The sequence below is a fragment of the Lissotriton vulgaris genome, chromosome 3_1, assembly GCF_964263255.1.
Source record: "Lissotriton vulgaris chromosome 3_1, aLisVul1.2, whole genome shotgun sequence".
In the NCBI taxonomy this organism is placed as follows: Eukaryota; Metazoa; Chordata; class Amphibia; order Caudata; family Salamandridae; genus Lissotriton; species Lissotriton vulgaris.
In genome coordinates this window covers 1,425,756,902-1,425,780,996 of record NC_141689.1, presented here as the reverse complement: position 1 = coordinate 1,425,780,996, position 24,095 = coordinate 1,425,756,902, and the positions used below count along the sequence as shown (strand labels likewise).

General features: G+C 41.3%; 1 protein-coding gene across 2 annotated transcripts in view; it reads right to left on the bottom strand.

The window, feature by feature from the left end:
* Positions 1-24,095, bottom strand: part of TMPRSS11E (transmembrane serine protease 11E) — a 395,553-nt gene that overhangs the window by 298,224 nt on the left and 73,234 nt on the right. The window contains exons 2-4 of one of the 2 annotated variants that reach the window (XM_086961914.1): positions 19,077-19,126; positions 13,539-13,666; positions 11,458-11,591 (exon numbers count right to left, since the gene is read on the bottom strand). In XM_086961914.1, coding sequence (XP_086818040.1) covers positions 11,458-11,591; positions 13,539-13,665 — 261 coding nt within the window. In that variant the 5' untranslated portion in view covers position 13,666; positions 19,077-19,126. The remainder of the gene's footprint in view (positions 1-11,457; positions 11,592-13,538; positions 13,667-19,076; positions 19,127-24,095) is intronic. The other variant, XM_086961915.1, reaches the window with a different exon arrangement.

Genomic DNA, 24,095 nt, shown 5'->3' with positions numbered 1-24,095 from the left:
GTCAAGGGGCGTTCCACCCACACTGTGATTGTGTATTTTAGGGACAGCACCCCGGGGAGGAGGTAGCAATTGGGAGATTAGGAACATCGAGACGAATTGCTCAGAGCAAGGGCGAAGGGTAGATGCCTTGAGCAGATGCGCTGAGAGATCAGAGCGCAAGGGAGCAGTAGGCCGAGGACCCTTAGAGAGCGGATGGGTAGGCAGATAGGGTACTGCTTCTGAAACTTAAGATTTCCTTTAGAGGCTAAGAGAGTTTGAACTTCTTTGGGAGTCAAACTGCTGACACCTTTTTAGGGAAGAAATTTGCGAAGTAGGGTTGTCACATAGTATAGAGTAGGGACAGATTAACTTGATGATATTTTTATCTTACTGCAGATGACGCAGAAGGAACCACTTCACATCGAAGCTTAAGATTCTGATATTGTAACTGATTTTGTATTTTGTATACTTTGAGATTTTATCCTGAGTGGATTGTATTGCATTCAAAATTAACTTCATATAAAACTCTTAAAACTTTATCAGTTGTAAGTGGTTCTTCAGAGTGGCGTCAGTTAATGGGGTTTGTCTAACCAATGCGGGGGTGGTCCTTTCCTCAATGACAGATACAAGCGGTCCAAAATAGATGAATGGGATTCTTTATTAAATTTATCATAATCATAAATTGATACCAAAATCTCATTCCCCGCAGTTTCAAACCACAAAACAGGAACACTAGCAACCAGGCTATTCTTACAGCTTTGGATGAACTGGAATAGACCAAACTGTAACAAGTGTGGTATTTTGCAGTTAGTGTCAGTACAGGTATTTTGCAGCGCTGCCCGGGACAATGGATGGTGCCAGCTGTAGTGGGCATCAGAGAAATATCTTGGGCCCTGCCCAATATTTTGTACAAATGAAGCACTGCATTGTATCCATCCTAGACATAGCTCCATTGATCCCCCTTGTTGTTCCACGCCACATTCAAAACCAGCTGCATCATTTACAAATCCATCATGACCAGCACCGTCGCATATCGTGCACGCAAGCTCCCGATCTCTGCCAGCTCTCAGCACACCCTCAGCCAGGCCACGATCAGATAGGATTCTAAGACATTGACCTCGTACAGCGCTCAGCTGTTTTTTTTGTCACAGGTGTGCACTATACAAATACCACATTGATACATGCATGCATTCATATATACATATGCTTATACCCAAATGGTGAAGCGCTGCTCTTCAGGCTAACTACAGGCCCAAGGGAGAAAGGTTATTGTGCAGAAGCTGAGCTGGACCTTGAAGCCCAGACAAGTTAAGTTGTATCAGGTTCATTCTAAACGTAGATGAAAAGTGGTGGTAATAGGAACTATGGAGGCCAACGCCTGCCTGTAATCATCTTTGTTGCTGTAGTGGGAGGAAACAGAGATGCCGTATGCTTGCATCTCAAGTGCCCCCAACAACGTTGCACAGCTCTGAGAGGGCCCAAGTACAGGTCAATGGGAGTAAGGATGGTTGGCAGAAGCTGGGGGGGGGGGGGGCTTACTGCCCTTGCAATGATGACAGCAGCAGGTTATCAGGACCCAAACTGTGATAGCTGCTGATGGATGTAGTGTGCCAGTACTTGTGCCACTAATATTTAATAATAGTCAAGGGATATATATAGTAGCACCACTGAGTCCCTCTAAATAGTTGTCAAAATCCACCCCCTAAGAGGAAGGATATTGTGTAATTATATATTTAGGTTCTTCTTGGACCCCAAGCAAACTGGCAGGTGCATTAGTTGGACGGCAGGAGATATAAACTGTGATGGCTGGTGGTAGTCGTACAGCTCATCCTGGCCGGTAAATGCTTGAGATGATCTTTTTGTTGCAGCCAGGGAACATAGGTCTGCTAGCTGTATGATTACACTGCAAGGTTATCTGGTGTTTCTTGGTCTGCGCTGTAATGTGGGAACCGAACTAGAAGCCCCTGAGAGGAAGGACAGTTTGTGGAGTAAACAACGAGATGGCAGTAGTATCAGTTTTAGTCAGTAAAGAAGCCCAAATTGAGTTCGCTTGTGATGGTAGTAGTGTCCAGTGGCGTACTGGGAACCAACAGCAGCGCTGGCAAAAAAAATGCAAACCTGCCCCACATTGCTCTAAACAAGTCATGGTAGCAAAATACCCTAACTCTCTTGAGGATTATTAGGCAAGAGGTTGTTTCTTCCCCCAAACAATTTTTAAAATGTGAGGCAAATGACGCATTTAGAGCACATTCAAATATACTGGCTAAACAAACATTCTTCACAGGACATACTCAAGGATTTCCCTCCCCAAGACTTTCCCCAACTCAGACCTTGTGTTGATCATGGACCCTACAGAAGTAATAGTCAATAGACTACTCTCTCTATCACAAGATCTGCTGCTCTACCACAGGATCTACCCACAACCTATTTTAGGACTAGAACTACAACGTTAACTAAGAACCACAGGAAGTTCTGTACAAAACAGCTTTGGCATTCTGCACTTATGCAGCAGGTTGAGTTGGTAGCAAAATGTTGATGCTGTATGTGCTTTTAACATCTATGTAATGCCTGAGAAAAACATTATTTTTCCTTCCACAGGTTATCCATTAATACTTATATGAATTTGAGTCTGCACTGAATGTTTCTAAAAGAAGCAAATTATGTAATTTGATTGATGAAAAACATCTTTTAGCCATTATAAAATGTCTTTTCACATGTTACGGGCAACAGCTGAAAAATGATTTACTGTCATTGTAATTGCTAGCTCTTGCTTCCACCTGCTTAGAATAGCAATATTTATAAAAGTCAGACGAAGTCGAACACACAGTGTTTGTCAACCACTGTTTTGATGAAGCGGATTCGTATCAAGCCCGTAGGACGACAGAAGCTAGGCACTGCAAATCCCAATAAAACATGTCTGTGCCATAACGCAGAATTATGCATTTATTTTAGGGTCATGGTGCAAATGCTTCTTCTGGTTAACTAGCATGTTGTTATTTTTTCGTGTTGATTTCTACACTATACTATTTTTAATAGCAATGCACTGAAAAATGTATACGTGTTTATGATGAGAATATGTTTGTGCTATACATTCGAGGCCCTTTCCTCTCCATCTTTTATGGTTGCGAATGTGCAACAGGGGAGTTGCTACCAGTTTAGTTTGTTCAAGGAAGACCATCCTGGATATTGGGCTCATTAGCTTGTTCTAGTGAGCACATCACCAAGTTAATATTAATAAAAGGTTTGCTTGTGGAGCACTCTGGAAACATGCACCATCCTACCTGTATCAAGTCTGTGTTCCTTTGTGCCACTATCCCAGGTCAACACATTGTTTCATGGCTGGTTCCATTGCTGCTTGAAGTGACAAGAACATATGAGCGAGCAGACACACTTGCACCCATATTCTGCCAGGCCTACTCCAATTATACCACCGACATCAAAGGGAATACCGGGCAGCTCTACCAACATTGCGAATTTGCCACACTATCCAAACCAGCAGTAGCCCCGTCTAGCCCAGCAGTCTCTGGTGTGAGGGGAGGATCTCTGAAAGTGTCAGTATTAACCAATATGTATATGTTACATGACTCTACCTGAAAATGTCCTCTGTTCGAGACATCCAACAAATAAGAAGCAGTTGTTATCTATAGGGAATATTGACATAAGTATTTTGTATTTATACAGCCACTTCTTCACCATTAACACTGACCACAAACCTATCATCCTTCTTTTCAATGGCTTGGCATCCAAAGCTCCGCCGAGGATAAAGTGGTTTCTGCAACTACTTGACTATCCAGTGTCAGTAGTCTGTAGGCTTGTTTCCAAAATCTGGCTAATTGTCACACCATCCTCGGTAAGCCTGAGGCCTACCACCAAAAGGCAGCAGTATCCAGGCACATGGTGGAGACTGCACCCTCGCAGGTGAAAAAGGGCCATTGCCAGTGTGTGGTGTCCTTAGTACGTCAGCATGTGTATCATGTGCACCAGAGACTAACTATATCTACTTGCACGTGGGTCAGCAATCAGCTACACCCTCATGTAAAATACATGTATAAAGGAAACCCATCCCAACTGCTCTGGACATGTTCCCTTCCTCACCCAAATTAAAAAATAAATACCTAGCCTCCTGCCTCCCACCACCCTCTGAAAAACCCTCCTCGCTTATGTCCAGATATGAAAACACATACCTGGCACCACACTAGCATCGGCTCTGTGAGATGCACTTGTCATTGTGGCTTCATTTCCCCTCTCACTTCAAGTCTGCAGAGACTCACTTACAGGGGAGAAGGCAGTTAGCGGAGGCATAGTGCTGCCCAGGTTCTCTTGTCTCTCTTGGGTATATCGGGACTCAGGAGAGGTGGGTAATACCGCTAATCCTCCATCATGCTCTAGACTTTGGAAACTGGGTGAAGGTGGCAGAACAAAGGGTAAGCAAGCGGTTCCCCTGAGCAACTTCACAACAGTGATTAACCACTTTTATTAATCACGGTTGTGATTTCACTTCAGTGAATACCCATATTCTGATATAGTTATTGACACTAAAGGCTTTCAATGGAATGCCATATTCAACAATTGCTTCAACTGTCTCCTTTTGCAATACTATCCCAGAAACGTTCAGATGCAACAGCACTGGTGTTCTGAACCTCCTCTCATTCTCCAAGTGGCTCTTGGACAGTTCTTGTGGCGCCTAGACTAAAGAGGCTAATGATAGGCCTTTGCCTAAGCATGTCAGGAAATTACCAGGAGGTACCAGGGCTGGGGCACTGAGGAGTGAGTTCCAGCAAATGCACTGCAGCTCTTGAAGCATGGGGAACTTACTCACCACAAAGTAATATTGCTCCAAGATGGCTCACCTCCACTTGTAAGAATATTTCTTTTCAGCACACTTCCATAACTGGTGAGGAATATGGAAGCTCATGGGTTCTCTTTCGTGGCAATGCTAGGAACCTAGGCTCATCTTACCACTCAAAGCAGGCAATTACAGAAGCAGGGCAGGTAACAAATAATTAAATGGGCAGAGCTCAGGCTTAACTTGAGCCAGAGTAGATAGAAAGCATGCAACACCAAGTCGTGGAAGGAACTCCGCAAGGTCCATAGAGTTCACACAATGAGATGGTTCTGAGATCTGGAGCTGGGCTCCAGTTTGTATTCTTTATCAATGATAGTGGAATATCATTCCTCTATCAATGATGGAAGCTTACAAGTTCAACGTTAAGCCTTGAGGACCTGTGACATTTTACCACTCTGAAAATGGTTGACAGTTGCTTGGTAGATCAGTCTTCTTCTGCTTCCAGCATGAACTAAGGGTTACAGTGGAGATACGCCATAAAACTGGTTTCTCTCCAGGGAAGGCTGATCTGGTGGGAATGTTAGCATATACTATTGAGACATTTCTCTAGAGCAGCGGTTATAAAGCTTTTGACTTCTGTGGACCTTTTGCTCCGAATGCATGCTCTCTTTTTGTCAGCACCCCAGTTGAGACCTCCCTTCATCCATTCTATATTGCTGTACTTGAGCTTCTCAAACAAATCCAGCTAACAGAACTAATCAGATTAGCCTCTAATTTGAAATCTAGAGAATCAGATTGAAGACGATTCTCCTAAGGTCAGTATTCTCCCTCCATTTTAGCGTCGTTTTCACAGAAAGCAATGTCTATGGTCATCTTCTGGGGAAAAAACAAAATGAATCCCTTGTCAGTAGTGAATTTGGTGATCACAATCACTTTTTGGTTTACACTTGGTCTAGTATTTGCAATCAACTCTTAGGAACAAAAGCCCCTATCCCAATACCAGGAATCCCTGGATATTCTCATGGGTTGCAGCAGTATCATATACTAACAGCCACCAACTAGGAGCTGGCAATATTGGATAGAAATTATGTTATGGTCTTCCCCTGTCTAAGGACACCAGAGATGCCTATATGGAGCACTAGAGTGGCATTGTATGAATATATTGATAGCTCAAAACTAGCAAAGGAGCAACATAGCATAGGACATTATTATCAAGATAATGTGCATAACTCAAGGATTACATCTCTGAAATGCACCACACATATTTGAAATTGTATTTCACATATTTTGGCTCGGGGAAATTAAGTAATTTGCCCAGGATCACACCGTTGTCAGTCAAGAATCATGCTAAGGACAGGATTCTAACCCAGGATTCAAACTCAGCAGCTTAGACAGTAGACCACATCTCCTGGTGTTAAAGGATTCTTTTAAATTAATTATAGTTTTTATTCAGAATTGAATCATTAGTGCAAATTGTATTTATACTTTGTGGATCTTATAATATCATATCTATAGACTATCCTGTTATAGATTTAAACCCATAATAACTGCTAAAACCCCACTGAATGGGAAATAGCCCTCATTTTTATTCATAATTGAATCATTAGTGCAAATTGTATTTATACTTTGTGTATCTTATAATATCATATCTATAGACTATCTTGTTTTAGATTTAAACCTATAATATCTGATAAAACCCCACTGAAAGGGAAGTAGCTCTCACCAGAGTAAACATATAAACACTGAAAAAACACCTGCACAACCACAAACTGAATGCCTTTCAAAGAGAGGAAAAGGAGAGTGAAAGAGTGATTTTTATTGGGTCAATACAATGTAACTTCGTTATACAAGGGCTAACATTATTCTGCTTGAGTTTTGTTGTTTAGGAATGTCACTAAAATATTGTTTCTTCCTTTTGCTTTTTTCAGTTTTGTGGTCTTTGGTCTAAAGATGCAGGGTTTAGAAGCATGTTTCAGGTCTTATTTAATAATTTTATACACTGTAGACAATCAGGAAATATCAAAATCATATTTGATATTTTGGCTACATTTAATCCTTTCACTGATTGGTAAAATGGCTGATTTCATAAGAATCTTTCCCAATAATTACCATCACATTTACCCACAGACAGAGAATGGGTGAAACCCTTTGATACCTCAGCCCTTTTTTTCTAACATGTCAGTATTGATAGTAGGTGAATTGCCAAACACCACAGGCTTTAAAAATTGAATGCAAGGTGTAGTATATGTGAAAAGAGTGCAGTCACCAAGCATCTGGGATAGTGGTTAAAACATGACACCAGACTTTTTAAAAACATGGAACACTGCTGGAAAACATTCTTACCAAGTTCCACAAAGATTAGTAATTCAGCTACATATATGAATACGTTGTGTGTTGACCTGTAAAAAATTGATACCTGGGCTGAAGTGCTTCTCTGTAAGGGATCCTTGCCACTTGCTAGATAGTATACTGAAAGCATCTTTACAATCTTCAGAGTTAATGAAGAATGCTATTGACTTTGTAGTCCATTCTGGTCATCCAAACTGTCTTGAATAACTTGAATGCCATATTATCCATGTGGCAACCGTTTACAGACTGTTTGCTCAGTGATGATACCAAAGTCAAGAAATGTGAGGATCTTTAGTCGTATATTGATAGTAATGTGAAAAATGTACACTCTACTGCATTCTTAGATTGTTACAGGAAAACATGATTGATGGAGTAGACATAATCAAAAGATTAGAGTCTTAAAATGTCATTTTCTACAAGTGTTCAATGTAATTGGTCTAGTTGTGAAACATCTCCTTGAGAGTAGGCTGGACAACACTTTTAGTGACATTGGCACTTTAACATGTTCCATGGTAGAATGCTTGCCACTTGGTAAGCAAAGAAATGCAGAGGAGTAATTCAGGAAATTTTATTTTACAATGCATGAGAAATGGCTTGCAATGATGCATAGAAAAGTCCCTTCACCGACCATTGCATTTGATCACTGTTTGTGTTGTTTTTAATGATGTAAAAATGTGTACCCACTGATAACCACTGTTTTTTAAGGTGTTGAAATCACTGAAAAAACCCTACCAGAATTTACCAAAAATAGAAACCGAAAACAGGAAAGCCTACATAAACATTTAATTAAAATGTTATGTTTGTTGTTTAATTTATTATATTCTCTTAAAAGTAGGCTCAATTAGACAGAGGCAACAAAGATGCTGGCAACTTTAGGTGACCAAAAGCAAAAAATAGTGGGATGGGACAGATGCACAAAGCAGTGGCTGATTTTAGTCTTCACGCAACACATATGAGCAAAATATATTTTCTTTAAAACTTTCAGAAAGTCGGTGCTCACATTTCTGATCACTCTGCGGTTACTTTAACCTTAAAATTGTCAGGTCCACAGCTGGTCAAGAGATGGACAATAGATAGGAGTATTCTGTTGGAGGAAGAAGTAACAGAAAAATTGCTTGAGGATACGAATGAGTTCTTTAAACTTAATTTAGGAACAGCAGCACTTCCGGTTGTTTGGGATACATATAAAGCGTTTCTGAGAGGGCGGCTATTAGCATTTCAGGTTGCAAAACATAAAGCATATAAGGCGCAAATTTCACAGATTGAAGCAAGAATTAAGGTTCTTGAACGAGCTATATTTAATCCCAGTCTTGCAGATGGAGACAATAGTAAAGAAGATCTGATAACTTGTAAGTCGCAGTTGGAGCAGGTATTAGATGGAAGGCTGAGGAAACGATGGCAGGCTAGCTCATTAGCACACTTTGAATATGGAGAGGCAAGTGGAAAGCTCCTAGCGTGGCAAACAAAAAAGGAAGTTAAGAGGAGCGTTATTAAAGATGTACAGATGATCAATATGGATAGGATCTCAGAGAACAGAGCAGATATCGAACAGGTTTTCTTTCATCACTTTGATGAAGTCTACAAAGATGATCTAGTTCCACAACAGGAATCAATTCAGTCATGGCTTAATCAATATCAGGTCCAAGTTTTGGATGACCAGGCCTCGGATAACCTTAATAGAGAGATTAGCTCGACTGAAATAGCCTTGGCGATAGATTCCGCTAAGAGAAGTAAGGTCCCGGGCCCAGATGGGCTGCCTTCTGAGGTCTACAAAGTTCTAGCACCGGCAGTCATCCCAGTTCTGCAGTTGCTATTTACATCTATATATGAGGAAGGAGGCAGTATTCCCGTTTCCTGGAACGATGCTATAGTGGTCCTTATTTTAAAACCTATGAAGAAGGCATCACAGTGTGATTCATATCGGCCAATCTCCCTTCTCAATTCAGATTACAAGATTATGGCAAAAATATTAGCGGAGAGATTAAATGGGGTAGCAGCTCACCTATTACAGCTAGATCAAAAGGGGTTTGTCCGAGGTCCATCCATATAAGATCTAACACAAGCTTTAGTCGGAGCAATTGATATTGCCTCTCTATATAAAATTCCACTAGCGGTTATTACATTAGATGCCGCGAAGGCTCTTGACCGCGTCAACTGGAAATTTTTGGCTAAAGTATTAGACAAGGTTAATTTGGGCAGGAACTTTTGTAGGGTGATAGCAGCTTTTTACCAAGCTCCGATAGATAGACTACTAATTAACGGAAGTCTATCCCCTCCGATTAAAATCCAAAGAGGGACAAGACAAGGGTGTCCGCTTTCACCCTTGCTCTTTGATTTGTACATCGAATCATTCACAGAAAAGATCAGACAAGATCAAAATATTCTACCATTTAAACATAATAACTGGGTGAAAAAAGTCTCCCTATATGCAGATGATTTGATGTTGTATACTTCAGACCCTAATAAAGCAATTCCTCTTATATATAATGCTGCAGAGCAGTTTGGGCAAGTGTCTGGATATCTGATTAACCAATCGAAATCAGAATGCATGTGTTGGAACATAACCCAGATAACTCCTATGCCAATCTTGAAACACCAAACTAGATATCTGGGAATCCAAGTTACGCAGGATATAAACCAACTTGCGGAAAGAAATCTTGCAAAGATCGAGAAGGAAATGGCGGAAGCTTTAAAAAGCTGGTCATTTCTTCCCTTGACCTTAATTGGAAGAATCAACATCGTAAAAATTATGCTGTTACCGAAAATAATATTTATACTCCAGAACATTCCTCTTGCTTTTAACGAATCTAGACTAATTAAAATCCAAGCTAAATGGAACTCATTCATCTGGGCCTCAAAAGGCATAAGAATTTCATGGAAAAAGCTCTGCAGAAAGAAAGGCAAGGGAGGTTTATGTGCACCAGATTTGAGAGTATACGCTTGGACCCTACTATTGAAGGCAGGAATAAGGTTATTTGATACCCTAGGGGGGACAGAAACAGACCTTATGTTTCTAACTATGCTAGCTGAGATTCAGGGAGGGTCTCATGCATTTATGTTTAAGTTTGGCGATATGCTTTTTTTAAAAAAGTGCGATTAAAAGTCCTTAGAGATATGGCATATGTGTGGGCCAGAGCCAGGAAGGCGCTGAACATTGCATATTATTCTGCTATGGCTCCAATTTGGGATTCACCAGGCTCTCCAGAGTGGACTAAAGACTTATTATCTAAAGCACTTCAGAATGCAAATATTAGACTATGGGGCCAGTTAATACCGGAAGGGAACCTTTTGTCTTGGGAGGACATTTCTGTTCTTACGAATAAAAACTTATCTAAATTTAAGTACTTACAAATTAAAAGCTGGGCTCAGGCTGTGACAGAGGATAAAGGCGTCAAGGCTGCTCTGGAGGACCTACTATTGAAGAAAACAAGAAACCTCAAAACATCAGTGCTATATTGGACAATTCTGGAGGGAGAGGATGGAGTATTTGGTCTTTCGGCACAACTTTGGAGGGACCAAGTTTTGGATGCCGACTTGCAGAATTTATGGCAAGTATCTTTTGACTTACTACATCTCACGGTATCACCTGCCAATTTAAAGTGGAATCACTTGTTTTCTCTCCATAGAGTATACTGGTCTCCGGCTAGGCTGGCCAAATTTTCAAAGGAGCTTACTCCTCGTTGTCCAAAATGCAATCTGGAAAAAGCATATGTTTATGACCTGCCCAGCGCTTAGAGAATTTTGGTTTGAAGTACAAGAAGGTATGAAAGCCCTCTTTGGGTATGACATACAGGTTAGTACGCAACACATTTTTTTGGGAATCCCTTCTAATTATGAGGAAGTACCTCAAGATATCAATAAGTTATTTCTTTATTTAATTATTTTAGCTCGTAGGGAAATATGTAAATGCACCGTCATATGTAGATTGGATTAGGGCAATCAGGCATACCCTTAGCTTAGATAAAGTGGTTTGGAAGAGAAGGAAGCATTTTTGGATACCCTGTATTGACTGGCTCGATAGGCTTTGAAGGATTTTGCCCAATGATTATGCCTTTTTGCAGAATGGACCACCCTAAGATCAGTTTAAGGGCCTGGTGAAGTGGGAAACTGAGCTGACTGTTTACATGGTGGTACCGTGAGATATAAGTTGGGTGTCTGCAAAAAGAGCATCCACAAAGATTCTCGGTATAATCAATACTGAAAATATCTTATGGCGTATGAGGACAAAAAATAATAAAAATATAAAAATAAAAATAAAACTTTCAGAAATCAGCAAGATTATAAATGGAATACAGTCACAACTTTCACAATGAAACTATTACAAACAACAGATCTCCTCTTACCAGGGACTCAATTTGAGATGATAGTGATCTGTATTCACTGGAGGACTGATCTTCAAAACTCGCCAAGAAGTTGGCATTAGTGATTTTGAAGCTAACACTGAAGTAGCGATTCTCAGAAGACTGAGCTGTAGGACCTGGTTAGAGAGAGAAAATAAATATAAGATCAAGGACTACCTGGTCCACATTCAAGTTGTCTACATGATGGCTGATCCAAGTGTTTCTGCAACATGGCAACATTAAACAGGCATTTAGATTACAGTCACTCAACTTAATGATTCAGTTGCCTTTCTTCTATTTTTCTCAAATTCTCTAATTTTCTTTAATCATCAATTATTTAGTGGGTGCACATCAGTTGGGCTAGACCCTCATTTGATTCTCCAAAATGATAGCTTTCAATTGGTCCATATAACAAAGATGACTTTTTCCTGTGAAGTTGTGCAGGGATGTACCTCAGTACAACGCAATCTTTTAGATTGCAGTACTTTACAACGCTGCCATTACAACGCAAGTTGTTACAACGACTTGCGTTGGTGTGCGCAGATTGAGGATTTTTATAATTTAATATTCCAACACCAGCCCACGTAACAGTAGGGAAGGTATTGGAATATAAAATTACAATATTCGTTATCCAACAGCGCCATCCAGCGCAAGTTGTAGTAACGACTTGCGTTGTAATGGCATCGTTGTAAAGGTACTGCGGTGTAAACACTGCGTTATAAACAATGTTTCCCGTTTTGGCAAATAACTGCAGTATGTATAATTATCAGGCTTGGTATTTTTGTAAAGAGCTAGGCTACAGGTCACCCAACCTTAGCTGAAAGCCTATTCATGAATTCAGGCCAGTGAACAGCTAGCCAAATCTGAGGTATTAGGGCCTTATTTTGAGTTTGGAAGTCAAGATAGTCACATAACAGATATCCCATCTGCTCTATATAAATGCATTAGAGTCTACGGCACTTGTAATAGGGCTGATGAGATATTCAACACGTCTTTACAATAGTCCTCAACTAAAGGGAGGGAGACAAATGTAGGTGATTTACAAGTTATTGATTTGCTTAGGCAATACTGTAAATATCACTGTGATTATAAATATGAAAGCTCTGATGTGTACTGCTCAGCCTTATATATGCAGGCCAAACCTGTGTACTTGGACATCAGGAGCAGCTAACTCGGACCTGGATTTCCACAATGGTTTTCTGGGAAAGGTCTTCTTTGGGTTCCAAGTCACCTAACAGGGTGTCTGGAAATGGTATGTTGACATAAGGAGAAATATTTCACCTCTTGTCGAGAAATGGTTCTCCTTTAGAACAACTCCCTGTAGATTTGATCTACCTTCCAAATAACCAGCATTTTATTGGGGGACTGGAATGGAAAGGTGAAATTTCCAAGTCCCGAAACATTGCAACTGTGAATTCAGTGTTCCTGTGGTCCGAAAATGGAAAGATAAAATATTCTTAACCACATCAATGCTGAGGTAATTCTACATGGACGCTGAAATTTTTCAAATCCCATTGTTCATGACGAGCTCAGCTCGTCGTGAGCACACGACCAGTGTACTGCATGACGAGCTGAGCTTGTCATGAGCATGGAAGGGGTTAAAAGTGCCACACTTATATCTGCTGCCGGGAAGGTCCCATGTGAAAACATAAACTGTAAAAACATATTTGACAAAAACAGGGACTCCAAAAAAAGGTATACCAAAGTTCCCATCTTGCATACATACCTCCTTACGATTATTCCTACCTATATTTAAAACCTAAATCGAGCCAAACTCAATTTCTACAAAGTTAAGGACTGCCTAATTTACATTTAAAATCCAGTCTTTGCATATGTGGGGGTAGGTGTAGCAGTCCTTAAAATGAACAATGATTGCTGAACCCTCAATTGACTATCAAGCAAATTTTACATAGACCACTAATCACCAAAAGAGAAATTACCTCTTTAATGGTTGAGGCTGTCTTAACACTAGAAAGCGTCTGCTCTGTGACCATACACTACTCAGTCCCCTATTTAAAATTAAGACTCAACAAAATCATGTGAGAATTTTGAAAAAAAGAAGAAAATAATGTTTCGATTCTTACCAAAGACAACAAAAACAATTATAAGAGGGACAGCGACTGCCAGGAACAAAAGAATCAGCACACCAACGAAAGCTAGGAGGATCTTCCATACAGCAGGTTGTTTCATCACCAGGCCACATTCAGTCATCCTGAGGAGGGAAGACATGTTTTCCACTTCAGCTTTATGTTTTCCAAATATTGGCACAGCTCTGATAATTAATGCATACAATACATGTTTAGTCCATTGTGTTATTACACATGTTGCAACTGGTCTAGGATGTACTGATCACATAGTAGGATACTCCGGGAATAATTGTGCACATGCGGGTTTGCTCTCCTGAATTAAATATATACTACAGTGGAAATGTGATTCATTGAAAATAATGATTGTGTTTACCCTAGTAGTCAGTAGGCACATGCATGGCCTACTCTACAAATAATTGCTTACTTGTGTTTACTTTTCTGGTAGTTTGGCACCCGTGCTTAATTTGGTCTGAGAATAAAGTTAGATTTTCTGTGCTTGTGCTATGAGTTCCGCACACAAATCAGAGCATTTCTTAAGACAAACTCTGCAGACTTGCTGCAATAAGGCAGAGGGAATAGCTGTTGACATTATGAGACACTATTCAGGGAATAACTATTCACATTTTGCAACCGTGTATTGGGAATTATCAAACGATCTGTGAGTCATTGCTCTCATGATGGGACATCCGTTTCATGGTGGTATCTGCGCATGACTAGGGTATGCCCTGGAAGGTATTGTTAATGTTAATGTTAAGGGAAATTTATTGAGCGTACTGTCACCATGAGTTTCCTGGCGCTGATAGGACACTGAGGCTGAGCGATAGGAGTTTAGTGGGAATGTGAAAAGAGCAGAGTTTTTAAAGATTTCCTAAATGATAAGAGGGAACATGAGGTCTTAAGTGAGAGTGGAAGAGAATTCCATAGCCTGGGAGCCAAGTGAGAGAAGCTGCGGCCGCCTAATTTAGTGAGTTTGAAACGGGGGATGACTAGAAGCTGAAGGTGGGTGAACCTCAGGCTGCGGGAGGACAGTAGGGGGTGATCAGGGACTTCAGGAAAGCAGGGGAGGGACCAGTTAAGGCTTTGAAGACCAGGCAGCAGACCTTGAAGGCTATTCTTTTGCTGACTGGTAGCCAATGCAGTTGATGTAATAAAGGTTTGGCCGACTGCCATCTAGGGATTTTGAATGCCAGTCTGGCAACCTGGTTTTGGATGATCTGTAGCCTAGACAGCAGAGATTTGGGAAGGCCATGGTACAAGGAGTTAGAGAAGTCCAGGTGGGACATCACCAGTGCTATTAGAACTTGTAGCAGGGCTTCGGGAGTCAAAAGGTGGGCAACTTTCCGTATCCTGTGTAGCTGGAACATACAGGAAGATGTTACAGCACTCACCTGGGCCTTGAGAGTGAGCTCAGAGTCAATGATGACCCCAAGGCTCTTTACACAGTCAGCAGGAGAAGAAGGTGAACCAAGCTCAGTTGGCCAGTACTAGGGGCCCCAGTGGGGGGGCACTTCTCCCAGGAAGGAGGAGCTCAGTTTTCCCAGGATTGAGCTTTAATTGATTTTGGTTCATCCAGTGCTGGATGTGTATCATGACTGCCTGAAAGTTAGTGACGGCGTCAGCTGAAGTGAGGGGGAAAATAATTTGTAAATCGTCCGCGTAGTTGAACACGGTGACGTCCCACCTACCTAGGGAGTGAATAAGAGGCTGAAGGTACAAATTAAAAAGAAGGGAGGACAGAGAAGATCCCTGAGGGACCCCGCAGGATGAAGGATCACTGGTGGCGCTAAAGGGACCCAAGCTAACTGCTTGAGATCTACCCTCTAGAAAAGATTTGACCCAGGAAAAGGCAGGCCCACGGACTCCGGCGGACTCGACACGGTGGAGTAAGATGTTGTGATCCACTGTGTCGAATGCCGCCGATAGATCCAGTAGGACTAATGCCTGGGGGAGTCCTCTGTCGGCGTTGCTTCTGAGGTTGTCCAACACGGCAAGAATCACAGCCTCGGTAGAATGGGCTGGTCTAAAGCCGGCCTGGTTTATTTCCAGGAAGTTGGACTCCTCAATGAATTGCGAGAGGCAAGTAGTAACGTGTGCCTCCAAGATTTTAGACAGGAAAGGCAAGAGGGAGATGGGCCGGTAGTTGGCGAGGACCGCTGGATCCGCGCCGTTTTCTTTTAGCAAAGGCACCAGTACGGCCTCCTTAAACGATCTAGGGACTGTGCCAGTGTTGAGGGAGGTATTAAGGGTAGAATACAGTGCGGAAAAGTGTGGCAGATGTCGCGAAGCACTGAAGGAGGGCAACAGCCCTTGGGGGAGCCAGATTTAACTCAGGTAGCCAACTTGGCAAGGGAGTCGGGATCAAGTATGGGGAAGCGGGTCAGAGTGGAAGTGTTAGTAGGGGGGGCTGCAGCTGTAGCTGAGGAAGGGGAATGGGGGATGGAATTTTTGATTGCCAAGATCTTGTCGATAAAGAAGGACATGACTCTGCGGAGGGGGGCAGGTTCGGGAGTGTCCTGGCGCCTGATGTTAATTCGATGTATTAGGTTCATACTTGGGTATTTTTATTAGCTATAGTGTGTACATTCTGAAGTCATTGAAATTGTTGTGCTTCTAATTATTAGCCTTTGAAATACTGATATGGGACATGTTGAGCTGTTCCATGGAAGTTATTCTGATTATATTTATAGGCTGGGACATAGTGCATGTGGAAGGAGCAATTATAGGCTTTGACACAGTGCATGTGGAAGGAGCAACCTTTTCTTATGGATTCTTTGCAAGAAGAACCAAATGAGATTAGTGATCACAAGGAAAACCTGTCTCTACAAAAACAATCATGCAATGGTTACCACACAGCCACTTTGACTGAAACCAACTATGCTTAAGGGAATGCTTATACATGCCAACTACTGGTGGCAACTCGCTCATTTTACTTTTGCCCTATTTATATGAGTAAACTAATAATATTTTCCTATATGGTATAACGTTGATTTGCGCCTAGCTAGGACAGAGTGCAAACGTCTAGAGAGGCAGTGGAGGATAGCCTTTCTTAGTCAGGCAAAGTTGGAATATCATAAAAAGCGGAGAAACTACCATGGCCTTATTAGATGGGCCAAAGCCACTTACTATGCTGAGAGAATTGGGGCTGCAGGAAATTCCACTAAAGAATTATTCAAGATCTATAAGGAGATTTCCTCACTTACATCGTCCACCATTCCCACGGAAAGATCTGGGGAATCCTGCGATCGCATTGCGGGTTTCTTCTCAGAAAAAGTGGAAAAAATATACTCTTCCTTTCCGGGAGCCAAAAAAACGGGTGCAGAGTTTGTGGAACCTATCGAAGGTGTTGGGGGAAATTAGAGGCTGGATAGTTTCATCACCCCTCCCCCTGAGTCGCTCTGCAGAATCTGCAGTTCTATAAAGTCCGGCTCACCCAGGGATCCTGCCTCACCAAAACTGCTTGGGGAGAGTATTGCCATTCTTGAGCCTTATATCAGGCATCTTCTAGATGTATCATTTAGTATGCACCCGGTGCCTGATAGCTGGAAGAAGGCTGTGGTACTGCCACTTCAGAAGAAGCCTAACTTCAGCATCGAGAAATTGGATAACCTCCGACCTATCTCGCTGTTACCTTACTTGGTGAAAGTGGCCGAGAAGGCTGTAAACTTACAACTTATGGCCCATGTGGAAGAAGCTAACCTTCTTCATCCCACACAGTTTGGATTCCAGTCACTCCACTCTACGGAGTCAGCTCTACTTATGGCCACTGAGGCCATTACTCCTATTATCAAGGGGGCTACCCGTTAAACCATAAAGGCATACGGGAATATAAACTAATCTTTTACAAAACGATGCCTATGGTAACAATTCTAAGGACCTTTATTGAGACAGGTACCACAAATTAACTGTCTTCAGTTTTCTAAAATTACTTCATGAATTAATCAAAATATCACTCTATCTTGCTTCATCCATTCGCTATCTAATCAATAATTCAAATAAAGCAAAACTTGGTTTCGTGACTTATTTTAGTAAACCAATTTTTTGTAGAAAAGTAAATTTTCACTTGATATAATTTTCATTTCTTTTTTACATTTGTATTTTTACACATTATGTATACATTTTAATCATTTTTGAACATATATACACTTCTACACAATATACACAGTATCTACAAACGTAAACGTGAATATAAAATACTAAAGCAATTTATCTCTTGAACCCTGTATCTGGTTCCAGTGCCCAATTATTTTTAAACAAGGAAAGGTATGGCATGAAATTGTAAAGCCTTATTCCTTTGTCTTGGTCATCACAGTGTTTTAAACAAAAAAGCCTTGGAAGAAACACCCTTTATACCTCCTTTTCGAGTTAAGGCTCTCAGAAGAAAACGTTTTAATCAGTTCAATATTTCAATGATGGCAATATGAACTACAGTCGACGCGTTTCAGCCTAAATTTCTTCAGGCCTCCTCAGGACTTGGGCAGCAAACTAATAAATTCTACAAAAATACAAAAGAAACCAAAATACCTTATATTACATTTGTACAAATTTACATGACTTACATGTCACGATATATAACACCATATCATTAGTAAACCGTCCTTGCATACATTTAGACTAATCCCTAGAGGTATAGAGGCAACAAACTGTGTGCAAGTAACACCCAAAGAGTGAAAAATTAAATGTGCTATTACTCAAAAAAATTAGATAACACCATAAAAACCAAACCATTTATATTTTCAATCAACTTAACTACTACAAAGAATGGAAAAACAAATAAATATGCTCAGTGAAAGAGGAGAAGGAGATAGAGCCCACTTAACTCCAGTGTGTACATCATGCTAGACACACCCGAACTACTAATGCCACATAGTAAATACCACCGGTAATGTCACAGTGGCTCCGAATGTTGCACCGGACGAACAGCGCAGCCTGCCCAGCCGGGCTAGGCTGCCTGTCAATATTACAACCCCAACTCGGGTCTCTAGGAATACAAAACATGACATGAGCCCCTCTGTAAGATCACTCCTCAACTAGTCGTGACGATAGGACGGGCTACCAATCACCCGTGTTTATAATGATTACTAACCTTAGTATTGTAACAAGCGTCCGTTATTAAACTGGTAAGCGTCTCGTGTGTAGACTCTTCCAAGACGCTCTGGCAAACACTCGGCGACCTTCTCTCCTGCTCTTTATTCAGCTCTAAACATCCCAGGACTCTGCGTCTTAAGAAATCTATACTTCCGGGTCCGCCCGCACATTGTAACTAAAGCGAGACGTGGAAGCAAAGGAGCCGTCGTAATAAAAAACTGACTTCTCACTCCCCCCGACTCGTCCTATACTAGAAATGGTGGACAGACTATTGACCAAAACTAAATACAGCAAAAAGTCACAGCGGAACCCTAACAAAAGGATTCGCAAACTGTATAAATACACACTGTAACCATGGTGCAAAAAAATAAAAATTAACAAAACAATTACAAATTAAAACCAATACAACCTATTAATCAAGAAATGACCAAACACTTCTCAATACAGTACCTTACATCCCTGTGTGTTGCCTCGCCTCATACATTCTTAATAATTCAATCCTGAAATCGAAAAAATTGAAAAAATTCTGGACAAATATTGTAAGAACACTGATTTACACATTGATAGAAACACAATGTCATCATGATAGTAATGCCCAGATCTCATCCCTGTCATTCAAGCCTGTCTTTGACGTCTGATATTTCTCTATCATCCTAGCCTCTAGATGATTGAGTTTCATTTCAGTCTCTCCCTTATTCAAATTAATGACACTACATAGTACTGTCCAATGTATATCTCTTTCTGAATGATTATATGCTTGATAGTGACTAACCATAGGGGCCCCTGTAGTTTTGCACTTAATCCTGGATTTATGCTGCCGGACACGGGCTTTGACTATTTGGGTCATTTGACCTATATAAAACTTGTCACAAGGACATTTTATACAGTATATTAAATTTTTCGAATTACAATTAGTGAATAATCTCTGTAAGTGAGTGATCCCATCGATCACCACGTTTTTGGAATCTTTGGTAAGGCCACACGCCGCACAGTTCTTACATCTAAAGTGCCCCACCACTGATGGTAATCCAAGTAGATCCCTAGTATCTTTATGCGGAGCCACCCTTTTCAATGGTATTGCTCGCACCAATTGATTGTGAATGTTTTGACCTTTTTTAATAGCAAAGAGTGGTTTCGATATGTTAAGGTCTCCTAATAATTTCCAATTCTTTTGAATTATTTTCTTCACTTTATTCACTCTAGGGTCAAAAGTTAAAACGCATGTGAGTGGCGTATTTGTGTCCTTCTCCTTCGGTGTTAAAAGGGTTTCTCTCGTGGGTGTACTAGGCTCTCTTGAGTGCTATCTTAACAAGTCTTTTGGGATACCCTTGTATTACTATTTTTTCTTTCAGTTTATTAGCATGGAAGAAATAATCATCTCTGTTGCTACAATTCCTACGTACTCGGAAGAATTGGCCGCAGGGTAAGTTTTCTTTTAATGTACGCGTGAGATTGCTTGATGAGGGGCAGACAATGGCTCTCATCCTTTTGGACCTGAGCGCCACTTTTGACACTGCAGCACATTATAACTTGCTGCAGTGTCTGAATAAGGGCGGTGTCTCTTGTGCGGCGCTAAAATGGATACAATCATTTCTGACGGAACGCAGGTTCCAGGTCAAACAGGGCGCCCATTACTCTAGAGCTGTGAAACTGGATCAGGGTGTGCCGCAGGGCTCTTCCCTGAGCCCCACTTTATTTAATCTATATGTATCCCCAGTGGCGAGTATTGTGGAGGCTTTTGGAATCCGGATTGTGTCATATGCCGATGACACGCAGCTGGTTATCTCGCTATTACGGGCACCGGATCTGGCTGCCTCCAACTTCAGAGCATGCATGCAGGAACTTGCCTCCTGGATGGCCAACAAATGCCTGAAGTTAAACGGTATCAAGACAGAGGTGCTCGTGGTGGGGGGCCGTCTGTGCGGTCATCGGCATGGTGGCTGTCCTGCTTAGGCCCAGCCCCGATGCTGTGCGCCCAGGCTAAGAACCTGGGTGTATGGGTAGATTCGGATCTTACATTCGAACATCAGATCAGATGTGTGGTGGGAACTTGTTTTGGCGTCCTCGAATGTCTGCCCAAAACTATGGACCTTCTTCCTATAGAAGCTAGGAGGACGCTGGTGCATGCTCTTTTCACCTCGCGATTAGATTATGGCAATATACTGCATCTAGGTGCCACGGTCAAGAGTCTTGGTTCGGTTGGTCCTCAGGCTTTCAAGAAGGGCCGCTTCCAAAAGGGCCTTGGACACTCTTCATGGCTTCCTGTCAGGAAGATAATTGTGTTTAAGGCCCTCTGTATGTGCCACTGCATCACTCAAGGCATTGGGCCTAGGTACCTGCAGAATCTCATCACTGCCTACAGGCCCGTCCGGTCCCTTAGATCCACTGGGACTAGCCTGATGGTGACCCCAAAAGTCAAGAGAGCCTGAATGGGTGGCAGATCATTCCGGCTCTTGGCGGCCAGGAGCTGGAATAAACTCCCTCTTGAGCTTCGGTTAGAACCTTCTGAGACCAGGTTCAGAAGAGAGCTAAAAACATACTTGTTCCTTCACTAATGGGCCTGGGCGTTGGTCTGGGAATGGGGCTCTAGGATCTCCCACTTACTACAGCGCGGGGACATGCCGGTGGGCGTAACCAGGCGCTTTAGAAGCTTCCCTTAATAATAATTTAAAAAAATAACAGTACAAATGGATTCTTCATTGTCTGCATTTTATGGTAGTGCTAAACATGCTACATGAAAGAGCAGCAATTGCCAGTCTAATGACTTGCATCGATGCAAAGGAGCAAGGCGGATCCAGGCATGACACTGAAAAAATGCACCACTTCTAGGATTAACCTAAAGGGCATCTCACCAGAATATCGAGAAGAAAATATCGAGGCCTAAAGCTCAAGAACCAAAATACAGTGAGTGTAAAATATGTAGACTTGGAGTTAAGAATATTAAATCTACATTTACCTATATGCACTTAACTTCTCCATATTTCAGTACTCGATATTTAGGCCTCAATATTTTTGTCCCACTATATTTCTTTAATCAATATTTGGACAAACAACCACATAAAGCAGAACACTGAATTTGTTTTAGCAGCATATGATTCAGAAGCAAAGGAAGACTTTCACGAAACCTTCATTAGTTCAAACATAATAAAATGCTGTACAAAACTAAAATTGTGAGAGAAGTACTAAGCATTGGCCATGCGGCAGCACTCTTTAACTTAGATTTTTTCTTCTCTGACACATTACTTGACAATCTGTTTGTGTGACATGAGAGGTAAGCGAAACACTTTTTTTCAAATCTCCAACTACAGTGTAGCCAGTTTGGGTACACAATAACTCAGTTCAACACCAAGTCTCAAGTTAGTAAATTTATTCCAAATTCAGACTCAGTAACGGATTAAAATATATTTTAGTCTGAGGATTACTGCATATAAATACAGTAACAAACAACAGAAAGCCAAATTTTCTGAAGCGATTTACCCTATATAATAAATAGAAAACAACTAACTCGATTAGTGCTAAGTTTAGTAAAAAAAGGAAACAGAATTTTGCGTTAGATTGCATCAATTTGCCATCGAAAAGTAGCATGATCCTCTTTCTTTCCCTACACTATCCTTAAGTGACAACCTTAAACTAAAGCAGAGATTTATGGTAAGGTGAAATTAGAAAGGTGTCAGCTGTCAGAGTCCTCCTTAGAAGAAACTCTAACACTGGCCAAGGAGCATAAAGTCACACTAAACATAACAAAGGTCTGTACCTCAAGGTTTCCTATGTCAGAATGCTAACTATCCCTCACTATGTTGCATCATAGCATGTATTACATTCAAAGGACGTCCCACAAACTGTACTCCGTAAATTTCCATACTATCAGCACACTCTGGTTTCTTTACACCATCTTGCCATTCTGATAAATTATTACTCCAGCCGTACTTGGTCTTGTGTCCTTATCTCACAATAACTCTCCTCCCATCTCGCTATTGCATTTCCTTCGTACCAGTTGCCGCTTCACATACCTCACTATCTACGAGCCTAAGACCCTTTTTCTCTCACTAACGAAGTCTTCTCCACCTGCAGTGGGAATACAAAATACATGCAACATTTCTACTGCAAGAATACAATATGATTTGAAATGTTGATTGAAACGTTGAGCTTGAATTCAATACATCCCAGGCCCACAAGTTAGGCTAAGTTAACATGCGCAAGCATTACATTATGAGCACTTCTCTACACACAAATAAATCAAACTTTTTAGCATATATTTTAGTAATTAGTGCAGTAGTAACATAATTATTCTTTTAGTAAACATCTCATTACACCAATTATCATTGAGTGTTTGCTTTAGAAAACATTTCTTTTTTTTTTGTCCTCATATATGCCACCAGATTTGGTAAGCTCTAGATGGGTCTCGCTGTCGCCTCTTATACTGACATTTCCGGGTCCGCCCTGGGGACAGTATCATAGCAGACAGGGATGTCCCAGAGGTAGGTTGTTTTCCTTATCCAACTCCCCTTGGCCTATGATGGAATACTTTAAGCCGGGGGAGGACAGGACCGACAAAACCTCTGGCATAATCATCGGACCATTTACTTGTTAGACCAGACCTCCAGTTTAGACCAGACATTCTCAATATTCCCATTACGACCAACCATGTCCATCTTACATACTTCCAATATATGTTTTAAACATTCTGCAAATCTGGGGGGGGCAGCGGACTTCCACTCTTTGCAGATTTCTCTCTGGGCAATAACTACTACATAAAAGATAAACTGTGTATCTAAATTATTAATGTTATAATCGTTAGGTAAACCAAAGAATACAAATCTGGGTGAACATAAAGTAGTTGTTGTTAATACCTCGCCCAGGAAACCAACTATCGCTCTCCAATAGTCCTGAATCACCGGGCACTCCAAAAACATGTGGACATCATCTGCTGCGTCATAATTACAGCGGGGACAATAATAGTTATTTTGCGTTATCTTATGTAATTTGGCCGGGGTCCAATAAACTCTATAGGCTGTAAATAGATGATTACGCCTTAAATTAGCTGGTTTGATTAGCCTCTGAGATAGAGTGAAAGAGTCTGACTATATTTTACTGCATTCTTCGGGGAGTTCCGCTATTCTGTTTTCCCATAGGTTTGTCAATTCCAAATGTAGTTTGTTCCTTTCATCCGTAATTAACAGCCTGTACCAAAGTGATACTTCTCTAATCCATCTCCCCCCCCCCTGCGAATTGCATCCAGGAGTCCTGAATCTTTTTCCCGCTGTAGATTCTGACTTGACCACCAGGCAGATAATTGGTAATATTTAAACCTGGTCAGATGTCCATTTGTAAGTAGTGTTAGGGAGTTCCAGTCCATAAGGCCCGAGTCTACCCATAAGTCTCCCCACTTCAGTATTCCAGCTGTTCTCAAAGGTTGTGAAAGCTGATCTTGAAGACATAGAGGTGTTCCCGGAGAATCCCATATTGGAG